General features: G+C 38.9%; 1 protein-coding gene across 1 annotated transcript in view; it reads right to left on the bottom strand.

Annotated features, from left to right (window-relative positions):
• Positions 1 to 14,101, bottom strand: part of LOC120530196 (coiled-coil domain-containing protein 178) — a 472,799-nt gene that overhangs the window by 379,878 nt on the left and 78,820 nt on the right. Inside the window, exons 3-5 of the mRNA XM_039754457.1 lie at positions 4,033 to 4,172; positions 2,446 to 2,504; positions 436 to 500 (exon numbers count right to left, since the gene is read on the bottom strand). Coding sequence (XP_039610391.1) covers positions 436 to 500; positions 2,446 to 2,504; positions 4,033 to 4,172 — 264 coding nt within the window. The remainder of the gene's footprint in view (positions 1 to 435; positions 501 to 2,445; positions 2,505 to 4,032; positions 4,173 to 14,101) is intronic.

The raw sequence follows: 14,101 nt of genomic DNA on the forward strand, positions 1-14,101 counted from the left end.
AGCACGATTCGTCACAACCAGCAGATCTGGGAAATGACTAGCATGTAGGGCCCAGACGGGGGTTGGTGAGCAAAGTGAGCAGGGGGCAGAGCCCCCTAATCTTCAAATAAAATAAAAAAAATGAAGCTACCAGTACTAGTCCAGAATTATCCACAACAAATCAGTCTATTGCAGGGTCCACTCTTACAAACTCACTTACACCCAAACAGAGCCAATTTCTAAACAACAGTTCCCCTAACAAGCACATCTTTGCGGGTGTGTGGAGGAAAACTAAAAGTACCCCAGAGATAAACCCATGGTATCCATGCATGGGATTCAAACATGGAAAGTGGAAGACGGCAGCATCACAAGGCCGCCCTACTGGCTTTAGTGAAAGGTAATCATTTTGTCTAACACAAATTCTACTACAGTATAAATAACATTTAATAGACATACCTTTTCCAGAAATTCCTTTGCCCTCAATACAGATGGTACCGGGATCAAAAGAATTAGTGCAAGATCTGTTTGCAAAAAAAAAAAAATGAAGTGATTATTATTATATTAAATAAATTACTTGATTGTAATATTCTCACCATTACAAAAAACGTTTCATTTTAGGTCAGTTGTATCATATAAACAGTAGGCTGTTTAAAATGAAGAAGGACAAAAGACAAAGCTGTTTATAAGCTAGGATTTCTGTATATAAATTAAAATTTGTGTTAGGGGAAGGGTTGAAGCATAGATATGTGGTACAGAAGGCACACATAAGTTACAAGGAGTTGGATGAGATCAAGAAATCCCACTACAAGAGCTCTTCAGGTAGTCTTCACATACATTTTTAATCCTGACACTGCTGACTATCTACAGTTGTGTATCTACAATCACTGGCGTGAAGCACTCAAACAGTCAGCAGCAAATTGTGCACTCCAGTTCCATGTTGAAAGATTAGTTTCAAAATAACAAATGACATCAAAATGATCTCTGAACTCTAAAACTCCTATTCTTACTACACACTCTTCAAATCTACCATAAGTCTCTTTGAAAAGCTCTTTGCTAATGTTGGTCTATGATGGTCCATTTCTACAGTTGTCCTCTAGACAAGCTTGGAATAAGATGAGCACTTCCATTAGGAACTTAATATATACACTACCAGTCAAAAGTTTTAGAACACCTCAGTTTTTCAAGCTTTTCTTCGAATTCTAATCAGTTGAAATGGCCTAAAATTATGAAAAGCAGTAAAGCAATAAACTGCCAGAGGTTTAAATTTAAAGTTTAGATTAGCAACAACTGAAAAAAGGACATTTCAGAATATTACAAATGAGTCTTCTTCAAAGACCACTAAAATGTTAAAACCTCCAGATGTTCTGCAGAAGTTAAAGTAAATGAAGCCTTGCAAGTTAAAGAAAACAATTTACACAGGTGTCCCAACTTCTGTTGATTACTTAAAAACCGTCTGTCGGTTTTAAAGCAGAGTTTGAACAGATTGTGCTACTATACCCTATGGAGTACTACTTGGACAATATTTCTGTGATAATGGTAACAAAATGGCAATTAAGAAATTAAATGAGACTGAGCATTATTACCCTTAGAAGTGTAGGTCTTTCATTTGGAGAAATTATTTAAAAAAAAAGTGTCAGTGAATCCAATGGTGTCCTACACAATTCAAAGGCAATTGGAAACTGGAAGAAACTTTGATAGGAGGAGATCTGGCAGACCCAAAATCACACGCCAATCAGAAGAAAAGTTTGTAAAAGTCACCAAGTTGTGCGATAGGTGCTTCACAGCACAACAGCTTCAAGCACGGCTTAAGTTTGTAAAAAGCAAGTGTCAGTTTCTACTGTGAGGAGGAGACTTTATGTTGCCTGTTTGACAGGGTGAGTGGCAGTAAGAAAGCCGTTCCTCAAAGGACAAAATAGGGCCTTGAAATACCAGCTGCAGACTACTGCGGACTGGAACACGTGATACTTCCTCTTAGGATACTTTTAATGGTGGGTTTGTAGAAGTTCTTTAGTTATTAGGGAGGGTAGCCCAAAATCCTTGAAGCGTAAAAGACGGTAAAGAAAGGAGGTAAAGAAAAACGTAGCTCCCTGTGATGTGGACACAGAGGTGTCTGAAACTACACTATCTCCACCTGAGTACTGTTAACATTGATCATAAAGGATATAATAGAATAATGAACATTCTAAACATTTTCTTTGCATATAAGAATCAAAACATAAAGCGCCAAGACTTCACCCTTGGGATACCAGCTCATTGCTTATAGAGGCAACAGCGCAAGGAGCAAACCATAATGAAAATGACAGAGCAAATGACTCTGTGATGAATCTGTACATTTGAGCATTTTACACATATAATATTTACATCTAGAAAAATGAGCTGGTCCATAGAGAGTCAAATGTGGATCAGCTCACGAAAAATTCAGTTTTTGCAATTGGCTTAAATTATCTTGGGCAAAATACTCCTTACCGTAATGTGGTATCATCAATGTCTAGATGCTCAGAAGATTCAAGCAAAGCAACATCCAGCTGCAAAAACATAATGGGTATACATGTAAAATGCCTGACAACAATCCAAACCAACAAAAAAAAAAAAACTACACAATATGGCTAAAATGTGAAAATTGAATTATTTATATCTGTTTGTAAAATAACACAGTTGCCCAGTAGCATATTAGTTAGCATTGACACAGCACTGTGATTGGACCCTGGCTTGATTCCTGATTCCACCTTAATAAAAGTGTGTCTGCGTGATTTTCTGTGTGTCAGTCCAATTCTTATGTCTCATTCATTCCAAAAGATGGCTGGTCACAAACATTTATAGTAATAAATTCCTTGCACTGCTTTTATGAATCCCATATCAAATGGCACATAAAAGAGACAAATGCTTTTCCTGGTGCACTACAAACGCTAACACTGAGGTCTACGTTTATTACTTAGATTGTAACTCGTCTTAGATGGGTAGCAGAGCAAGTGCTTTAAGAGAGACATAGACGCTAAACCGGGGTCCCAAACTCTGGTCCTGGAGGGCCCCAGTGGCTGCAAGTTTTCATTCTAACCCTTTTCTTAATTAGTGACCTGTTTTTGCTCCTAATTAACTTCTTTTAAATTAATTTTATTTGAATTGCTCTTGAAGACTCAGACCTCTTAATTGTTTCTTTCTCCTTAATTAGCAGCCAAACAATAATGAGATACAAAACGAACCAAAACATGACCAGAAGAACATGACCAAAATTGCCGATCATGCAATATCTGAAAATAATGAAAGATGAAGGTCTCAGGAATGTTGATCTCCTTAGGTCCCCAAAACATTTTAACAGCACGCTTAGAAAAGAGAAAATCAACAATTTCAGAAATGTCTGCTATTGCACAATGAGAGCAGCAACAAGCCATGGAATTAAAGAGCGGGTTTAATTAACGACAAGACTCAGCGAGTGAATCTGGTTGGAGTTTGAGGCCCTGACTTAGTTGGTCTTCTGTTGGCTTACTCACTTCACATTTCATTTCTGTTTGGGTGCCACTTAATGAAGCAATTAAGATGAAATGATGAAGAAATTCTGGGGAACAAATCTTAAAAAACAAGTCAATTAAAATTAATTCAAAAGAAGTAAATTAGCAGCAAAAACATGTCACTAATTAAGAAAAGGGTTAGAATGAAAACCTGCAGCCAAAGGGGCCCTTCCGGACTGGAGTTGGGGATCCCTGTGCTACACATTGGAGTAGCATTCTGTTTTCCTCTCTGCTTGACCTGTGACCAAAACTCCATCATGTAAGCACTCAAACTATCAAAAAGTGGGCACTTAGAGATTCAATTTTACCATTTTAGTGTTTTTTCTTATTCAATCAGATGTTGTTGTATGTTTATATCTGATTTTAATATACTGTATGCATTTTTAGAGTGGAATGGTTAGTTACGCATTTATTTATTTTTAATTTTCAGTTCTCAGTTTAGTAATGGGTGGCTACTGAGTCTTTCTGGTATATTTTTGCAATACTTAAACTGAAATGAACACAAACAATTACATTTAATTTAATTTACATTTGCTAATAGAAATACCTGTTCAAACCAGACTTCGATTTTTCTTTCAATCTCTTGTATGTGGTGGATGGCTTTGTTAACACAAGGTGATGGAGTGTTTACCAAAGCACAGCTACGCCGTCTGTTGGAATAGACTAAATGGAATCCATCCACTTCACCTGAAGTAAAGAACATTAAAATAAGAAGTCTCAGGAATATTAAGGCATTTAAACAGCAAGTAAATGAAATAGTATCAAAAAATGACATACACCTTGAAGGAAAACATATTTGTAAGTTAGTGTAAAACAAATATCTATATATATATATAAATGTATATATGCATACACATTTTTTATACATAGAACATAGTATAATAATGTATACAAAACAACATAATATGACCATTCTTTAATTAAAAGAAATAAAACATACTGCATGTCATCTGTTATGGTACAAGTACTATATAAACAGTGCCCTTCATGATGCTTCAGACAAAGACATATTTTTCCTTGATTCTCCCCTCTGCTCCACAGTTTAAAATTACAAATCAAACAATTCAGACATGATTAAAGTGCACTTTACAGACTTTCATTTAAGGGTATTTACACACGTTTCAGTCATACCATGTAGAAATTACAACACTTTTTCTACATGATCCCAACCCCCATTTTAGGACACCATAATGTTTGGGACACAGCAATGGGTGGGTATATTAAAACAGTCAGATTTAGGACTATGTCACATATCCCTTGTATGCAATGTCTGCTTGAAGTCTGCAATACATAGACATCACCACATGCTGTGGATCTTCTCTGGTGATGCTCTGCCAAGTCTCTAATGCAGCCATCTTCACCTCCTGCTTGTTTCGGGGGCTTGTCCCCTTAAGTTTTCTCTTCAGCAAATGGAAGGCATGCGCAGTTGGATTTAAATTGGGTGACTGGCTTGACCATTCAAGAATTTTTCATTTTTACTTTTCATGTACAGAGTATAGGGAAAGCATTGTAATCGTCCAAAGATTTGATGTCGAGATTTTGATGAGATTTTTCCAAGAGTCCAAAAATACCATTTTTGAAATTATGTCTGTGTGTGTGTAAACACGATAACTTGAGTACGCTTTCACTTAGGTGAGCCAAATTTTGCATTCAAGTATTAGGTCCAAAACATAGATTTCTATCAACTTTTGGGCTATTTCCGTTAACCGGAATGTATGCAAATCTGATTTGTAATTTTTAAACTATGGAGCAGAGGGGTAAATCAAAGAGAAATGTATCTTTGTCAAAAAATGGAGGGCACTGTAAATCTATGACATGGGCTATAGAATTATAAAACAAATATTAAATAATGATTGAGCAATAAAATTAAAAGAAAGATATCATTTCACTGGCTGTACTAAAACAAATATAAATGAAACACAGAGTATGTGACAGACCACTAGACATGCAAGTAAGGAGTTCATTTACTTTTGTACACCTGGCCGCACTCACAATATCCAGAGCAGAGTCACGAGGAAGCTGGTGCCCATCCCAATAAACATCCAACACAAGGCAGGAACAATCTCTAGACAGAATACTAATACTACTACTACAAAATTGATGAATAAAAAAAATCACTTTTGACTACAGTAATTCCTTGCTAAATCATGCTTCAACTTTCGTGGCTTCACTCTATCGCGGATTTTATATGTAAGTATATCTTAATATATAACGCGGATTTTTCGATGCTTCACGAGTTTCTGCGGACAATGGGTCTTTTTACTTCCTGTACATGCTACCTCAGTTGGTTTGCCCAGTTGATTTCATGCAAGGGACGCTATTGGCGGATGGCTGAGAAGCTAACCAATCAGAGCACGCAGTTAAGTTCCTGTGTGCTTAATGGCTCAGCGACGGAGCGCCGAATTTGATTCCGCTGCGTTAACCAAGAAGTCTTGTCTCACTCATTCAGCATCAACATGTTTCGCTGTGTAAAGAGTTAACTTTTGTGCTCTTTTGTGTTTATCTTTGTGCATAGTCAAGCCCTTTGTTATGGCTCCAAAACGATCTGCTCCTGCTACTGCTTTAGGGGCCGTGCCCAAGCGCCAACGGAAGATGTTAACGATTGCCGAAAAGGTAAACGTTTTGGATATGTTGAAGGAAGGGAAAAGCTACACCGCTGTAGGACGCCATTACGGCATCAATGAGGCTACAATTCTTTTTATTTAAAAAGTAGGAAAGGAATATAAGATCTACGGCCGCAGTGTCCTTTTAACCAGGGTGCAAAACGAGTTATAAGTGGATGTAATAAAGCAGTAGTCTGGATGGAATCTGCTTTAGGGATTTGGATTGAAGACTGCCGGAAGAAGAACAATGGCGGTGCTACACAGTCGCCTGAAGTGGCTCCTTTAGAAGAGCTGTAACGCTCTCCTTTGTTGTGCAGTAAAACTAAACTCATCGTTATCGGACAAGTCATCGTGTCAGTGTTGGTGAGTAACCATATTTAATTTTCTACTTACAGTACTTAGTACATGTACGTACGTTTAGTGTCACTGTACACACATTTACTGTATACTATTTTTCTTGCATTGTACGTATTTATTGCTGGTGGCCTGTCTATCGTAATGGCTGTAACATATGTGATATCAGAGACACTCGATATCTTTAAAATAAAATTTAGGTTTTACTGTATATAAACAGTGTGTTTACATGCATAATTTCAATTAATCTTACCTAATATCTAAGAGAATACAAAGGGTTTATGCTGTATGACTGTTCAGGGAATTTTTATAAACAGTTTGAGAGAGTTTATAAGGGCTTAAAATATATAAAAATAAACATGCAAACATATGATTTCTACTTCGCGGATTTTCACCTATCGCGGGGGGTTCTGGAACGCAACCCCCGTGATCGAGGAGGGATGACTGTATTACGATAATAAATGCAAATAAGCTGCATAGGATTTGACTAACCATGCTAAAGTAAATAAAGTTAATGGATAACATATTTGTATGCTTTACATTTATTATTCCTGTAACAACCCTTTTCCTGTTACAAAACTTTGCAAAAAGAAACCCATCCATCTTAGCTCATCTTTTGCATGTACAATATATATCCCTGAGGTTCATTAGTGAGAAAATTCAGACAGCATCTCCAGAGTATTTCAAAAAATTCTGAAAGAATGTACCCCTTAATGTGTTTGGGCAAAGATAGGAAAGAAAGTCCCAAAATTCCAGCTTTAAAAAAGAAACGGAATTCAGTTCTTCATATTCACTCAGAATGCCATAACATTTCTGAATTGTCTAAAATGTATTTAGGCATGTGAATGATGTCCTCAAGCATCTACATTACTATATATCACTGCCTGCAAAATCAGCTGCACTTGCTGCTAATTTCACTCTCTGACTGCAGTTTTCACATCAGATTGAAGTTCATAGAATGCTTTGATCTGTTAAAAGTTTTGGTTGTAAGGGACGGCTGGCAGCCTCACCGAAATGGGGTGTCCAGGAGATGGAATGAGCAGGGGAGACAGTGTATTATCTCCCCTGAAAAGCTAGATGCCAGTCCCCATGGGCAGTGCCACAGTTTCTCACAGGGCATCATGGGAACTGAATTTATATGACTCAGACTTGTTGAGCGCCGTGGGTGCCACCGGGGGCTGCAGGGACTGGGGAGCCCTACTTCATGGGGATGCAGCCTTCAGGAAACTGGAAGTACTTCAGAGATTACTTAAAAGGAGCACCTAACCACTACTCCTGGAGCCAGAGTCAGGAGATGTAGGACAAAGCTTGCTGGAAGAGGAGTGGAGTCAAAAGAAGAGAGAAGACTTAAGACAAAGTGCTGAGTGCTTTACTATTGTGCAGTGGTACTTTATTGTGCTAGGAATTGGTGGGAAACAATTGGAAAGCATTTACCACAGCTGAATAAAAGCTGTTTGTGTTGCTGGACTTGTGCCTTGCGTCTGTCTGTGTCAGGTTTGGGGAGCTGGTGTGCTCCCTACAGGCTACAAAACAAAGTGGCAGAGCACTAGAAATTTTAAAATTGTATCCTGCCATGAAAAATAACACCTTTAAGAGACACTTTCTCCTATTTTATGATGCCCCTTTTTGTTGCAATCATAAGGAGGACTCATCTCCATTAAATAATCTCTATTTCCATATGCACCAAGAAAGCCAAAATTTTACTGAATTATCTAAAATGTACCTAGGTGAAGGTCCAACCGGTGAGTGGAGTCCTCAAGCACCTGCATCACTACATCTCATGTTTGGAAATGTCTTACATGTTGAATCTAAAATCTCTCCTAACACTTCAATAGAATATTTGGAATAATATGAAATGAGATACAATTATGATATGAAAAATTGATTAAAATATCTCACTACTTGCATGAATGCTTATTTTGAGTAACTGGAAAAATCCCAGTCAACATTTTTACTCAGTGGTAAAACAAAGTTCTGCCTATATTATCTCAAACTGGAAAATAACAAATTCTCTATCAATTTTCAATTCTTTATTGTCATGTGTACAAGTATAAGTACCATGTACAATGAAATGTTTGCTTACATGTGCCCCTGCAGACAGTGAACACAGATATATATAAATAAGTAAACAAATAAAACCATGGTGGCGCAGTGGGTATTGCTGCTGCCTTGCAGTTAGGAGACCCGGGTTCGATTCCCAGGTCTTCTCTGTGTGGAGTTTCCATGTTCTCCCTGTGTCTGAGTGGGTTTCCTCCCACAGTCCAAAGACATGCAGGTTAGGTGCATTGGCAATTCTAAATTGTCCCTAGTATGTTTGTGCGTGGGCTGGCGCCCTGCCCAGGGTTTGTTTTCTGCCTTGTGCCCTGTGTTGGCTGGGATTGGCTCCAGCAGACCCCCGTGACCCTGTAGTTAGGATATAGCGGGTTGGATAATGGATGGATGGATAAAACCAGAATTCTAGGAATAAATAGAGACAGTGGCAGAAGTATATGTGCAGGTAGCAGAGGAGGTGACACAAGGTTACTGATTGTTCATGAGTCTGATTGCAGTTGGGAAGAAACTATTCCTGAACCTAGAGGTGCACGTCCGAATGGACTTTCATCGTTTCCCCGATGGGAGGAGGGTGAAAAGTGTCAATGCAGGGTGGCTAGGGTCTCACCTGATACGGTTCACTTTCCTGAGACAGTGTAGTGTGAATGTCATGGATCGCAGGGAGCTGTGTGCTCGTGATCTGCTGTGCTGTGTTCTCAACACACTGCAGAGCTCTGCAGTCCTGAACTGAGCAGTTGCTGTACCAGGATGTGATGCCTCCTGTCAGGATGGATTCCACAGTACACCTGTAGAATCTGCACAGGGTTGTGGGGGACATCCATGGCTTTACTCAGTCTCCTGAGGAAGTACAGGCATTGTTGGGCTTTCTTGACTACTGCCGCAGTGTGATTTGACCATTTAAGGTCATTAGTGAGGGTGACTCCGAGGAACCTAAAGCTGCTGACCTGCTCCACAGCCTCACCTCCGATGTAGATGGGGCTTTACTCTGTTGTCTGTTTGCGGAAATCCACAATCATCTCCTTAGTTTTGCTAATGCTGATGGTGAGGTTGTTGTCCTGACACCATTCTGAAAGGAGTCTGACCTCCTCCCTGTAGGCCGTCTCATCGTCCTCGCTTATCAGACCTATTACAGTGGTATTGTCAGCAAACGTGAGGATGGTATTAGAGCTGTACTTAGCTACACAGTCATGGGTTTAGAGAGAATAAAGCAGGGGGCTCAGTACGCTGCCCTGTGTGGTGTCAGTTTTGGTGGTCATGAAGGAGGTTTTTCCACCAATATGCACTTGCTGAGGCCTGCCGGTGAGGAAGTCCAGTACCCACTTGCACAGTGAAGAGCTAAGCCCCAGATCCAGGAGTTTAGCGATGAGCTGGGATGGAATGAAGGTGTTAAATGCAGAGACATAGTCCACAAACAGCAGCCTGGCATAACAGTTCTTGTTCTCCAGATGAGACAGGGTGGTGTGAAGTGTAATAGAGATGGCATCCTCTGTGGACCTGTTGCAACAGTAGGCAAACTGGAGGGGGTCCAGACTGTCAGGGATGATGTCCTTGATGTGTTCTAGCACCAGCCTCTCAAAGCATTTCATGGCTGTGGGAGTAAGTGCTACTGGGCGGTAATCAGTAGGGCAGTCTACTTTATTTTTCTTTGGGACAGGGATGATGGCTGTGTGCTTGAAGCAGGTGGGGACAGATGAAACTCTCAGAGATGTGTTAAAAATATTCGTAAAGACAGCAGCTAGCTGGTCCCAACATGTTTTTAAAACGCAACCTGGGACTCCGTCTGGGCCAGGTGCTTTGCGGATGCTGAGTCGGGAAAAGTCTTCCTCACGTCATCCTCAGAGAGCCTCAGGCTGGAGTTTTGCGGTGATGCGGGGGAGTTGCACGGGCATGTCTTTGTTAACGAGTGTAAAACACGTTCAACTAATCCGGCGAGTGAAGCGGCGGTTGCTGTGGCCGCGTGTGCCCGGTGTTTGTAGTCTGTGATCAGCTGAATAACCTACCACATCCCACAAGCGTCTGCTGTGCTGTTAAAACTGAGAGTCCAGTTTGTGGGCGTACTGGCGCTTTGCATATTTAATGGGTTTTCGGAGATCATACCTGTTCTTTTTGTATGCCTGTGTATCTCCGGAGTGAAATGCACTGCTGCACTCATGGATCCGCCGGCATACTTCAGTACACATCCAGGGCTTCTGGTTGGGAAATATGCGTACAGACTTTGTGGGTATGCAGTCATCCATCCACACATTTCCTGAAGGAGCCTGTGACATCTGCAGCATACTCGTCCAGATTTTCAGAGGACTCTTTGAAAACATCCCAATCAACAGATTCAAAACAGTCCCTAAGTTTCTCCTCCTACCAGGACGTTTGATAAAAAACTTTTTAAGTCAGTAATCAGGCAGAAGAACGCTTGTCCATCTGAATCATTTATTTACCGTTGAGGCACCGTGATGACAATCACAGCTGTCTGTTACAGAATGATAACAGAAGACAAGCAGAAGCTCTTACTTATTGAGAAATAAATTGACATAACAGTGCTGAATTAATGCATACACATTACCTGACATTTGCTCTGATTGGCTTGTTGGCTTACACCTGAATGACTTATTGATATAAAAGTTTTATTTATTACACTTCTGTTCTTTCATAACTCTTGGGTAGCCCTCACCCTTGAAATTTCTGTGTATGTGACAACCGTCCAGTGTTGTTGTTTACAGGACATCTGCTGATCTCTTAATTATATATTTGGTGTATGACATTAGCCTTCTCCTGGTATATTCTTGTCTTTGTTGTTCACTTGATCTTTATCTGATTTTCTGATATGCCTGAACAGGTTTCTGACATTTATTAACCCTAAGATGGATGCTTTATTTTAATATGGTCAACATAGTAGTATACTATATTACCCCTAAGTCTAATTTTTCTTCCACAGTTATGATTAGAAACATAGTGGCAAGACACCAGATATTTCTGAACACCCTCCTCTCATGATAAATAAAACATTTACAACAACAAAATGTAATTATATAGCAAATTCTTCTACAAAGGGTATAGCTCAAAGTGTTTTACAAGATGTCAAAGAATGTGTCTCATATTTTGGGTTGCTCTTTTTAAGACACTCATAAGGAGAAGTCATCTTGCTAAGCTTCTCTCACTCAGCATGTCACCCTGGCACCAGACCTCGAGTTGCACAAGTAGAACAAAATTGATGTTAACTAACAGCACACCTGAGACCATCAGAACAAGTTAAACGGGTCCTGCATACTCATTCCCATTGTCAACCTGCTGTCACATAACTAATGCATCAAAAATGTAACATCCACACTTCTCATTTGTTAATAAATACAACCTTTACAACAACAACATTTGTTTCATAGATTTTCATACAAAGGATGTAGCTCAAAGTGCTTTACAAGCGTCTTTAAGAGATACTTCCTCATATTTTGAGTCATCCTTTTTGTTTCACACATAAGGAGAACTCATCTTGCTAGCCTTCTTCCTTTCAGAATGTGGAAAGCAACCACTACAGATCTCTGACTGTCACTTCTAGCTAGGCAACTAGCCCACATTAACAAAAACTAACAGCAGATGTGAATTCACCAAAACATGTAACAGAGGTCCCGCATATCCATTCCCACAGCCAGACTCCAACACCACTTATAATATTTTCAATATATTTCATGTTCAGCTGCATTTCTAATATTTTAATTAATAGCTGATATAAAATAGCTAGGCAGACAAAATTTGCTTTCACATTCTAATGCTGATTAGTTGCTCCTAAGTTATGGTAAATGTGTTCTGAGATTTTTCAGGTAAGGAAGACAGAAGTTTCAAGGTATGGTATGGTTTTACTTACCAATCGTAGCACCAGAGAGTGGTGACATATTCCCTATTAATTAGTAGGTGCCAATTCAAATTTGTATTGTACTCAGTCCATGTGACTATTATGACCTAGAGAGGTCTCAAGCATGAAAGTCCCAAAAAATACTGAAAATGCCAACAAGAGGGGGAAAGCCCATCAAAAACTCAGCTAGTCATACAAAAAGCAATGTAAAATCTTTATACATACAAGATTTATCTTCAAAAAAGATTCTGTTAAGCGCTGAAGCCACTAAGACCACAAAAGGCCTTAATACCTGAAAAGGCAAGGCAATCCAAGGCAAACAAATGCTAATCACAAATCCAGCAAGCAAAGTCCAAAACACAGCATAAGGTCAAACATCCAGTACTTCACAAAATTATTCAAAAATGATATACATAGGAGAATTCTCCACCACCACCACAAGTGCATTAAACAAACCGCAAGGGAGTCTGGGTTTCCCTAGCTTTATAGGCTGAGGCAGTCTCTTGACGGTGATGAGCAGGTAGCACTGGCTTTGTGGGAACATCCACAATACACATGGAAAACCACAGAACACACATGTGCATAAAAAATCTAAACAGTCAATATTTGGAGCACATAATATGAAAAAAATTACATAACTGCGTTTGAAACCCAACTGAAATGGGTGACCCTCACTGACACATGACAATGACAGTAATGACCCTTATGAGCCTATAAACCTGTACTGTAATATTTCAGATGGGCTCTGTAGTCATGTAGTTCTCTTCATTGCTTGTCATGGAGCACCTTTAGAACATACTATTACATTTGCTATGTTAGTTTCATTTGATTGGCTTGTGTTTTCCTTCTTAAATGCAAATATAAAAATAAATACTTGTAAGTACATAAATAATTATTTTAAAATAGCTAAGTTCTCCAAATTGGTTCACTGTAGTCTGTTGTCATTTTTTTTGAAGTTCCATACTTTCTTTTAAACATTTAATGGAATTTGTCCCTATGCCCCAAGTCTGTCCCTGCACTCTTGGCTTTGTGAATGAGCCTCACATTTTGCTTTTTCAAATCGTTCCTATTTCAGACTGGGAATTTTAATTCCATTTTGGTTTAGTAAAAAATACAGCAGGATGATTCCTGAACAGTTACCATCCCAATTTTTTGTTCGTGCTTATATTATGTTATCACTTTAAAAAGAGGAAATGTAATCTCTATAGTATGTTACTTCCTTATTAGAATCCATTTTTATTATAATACGTTAACAAGAAGCAATTTGGGCTTATTTATTATGATCAATTTAACACAAGTTACTGCTCAATGAAGTCATTAAATTATGACAGGGAAATCATTCTATTTGTAGAGGGGTCGCTAGTTCAAGCTGGCTGGATAAATGATTTCATATGGAACACTGGGCTCTTTGCCTATCAGCTTCAAGACATTCCCCAGGAGTCTTCTGTGTGGCTTCAGAGGACTTTTGTTGACAGACTAGTGATGACTGATGCTTTTCATCTCTTAAAAAAGAAATCATATTACCTTTCTGATGGTAGTATTTGCAGTTTTTGGGATTATATAAATAGGTACCTATTGCAAAATATAACTTTTTAAGCATAACCTACCAAAAACTCTACTACACATTTATGTCTAAGAACTTTGATTTTGTGTTGAGGAATTCCAGTGATGAAGCATACTGAATAAAATAAGAATTTTTCACTGAGAATTCTGATTAGTATTAGAAGCTGCAGTGCTAAGTCATAGCATCATTACATAACTAAATG

This window comes from Polypterus senegalus, chromosome 5, assembly GCF_016835505.1.
Source record: "Polypterus senegalus isolate Bchr_013 chromosome 5, ASM1683550v1, whole genome shotgun sequence".
In the NCBI taxonomy this organism is placed as follows: domain Eukaryota; kingdom Metazoa; phylum Chordata; class Cladistia; order Polypteriformes; family Polypteridae; genus Polypterus; species Polypterus senegalus.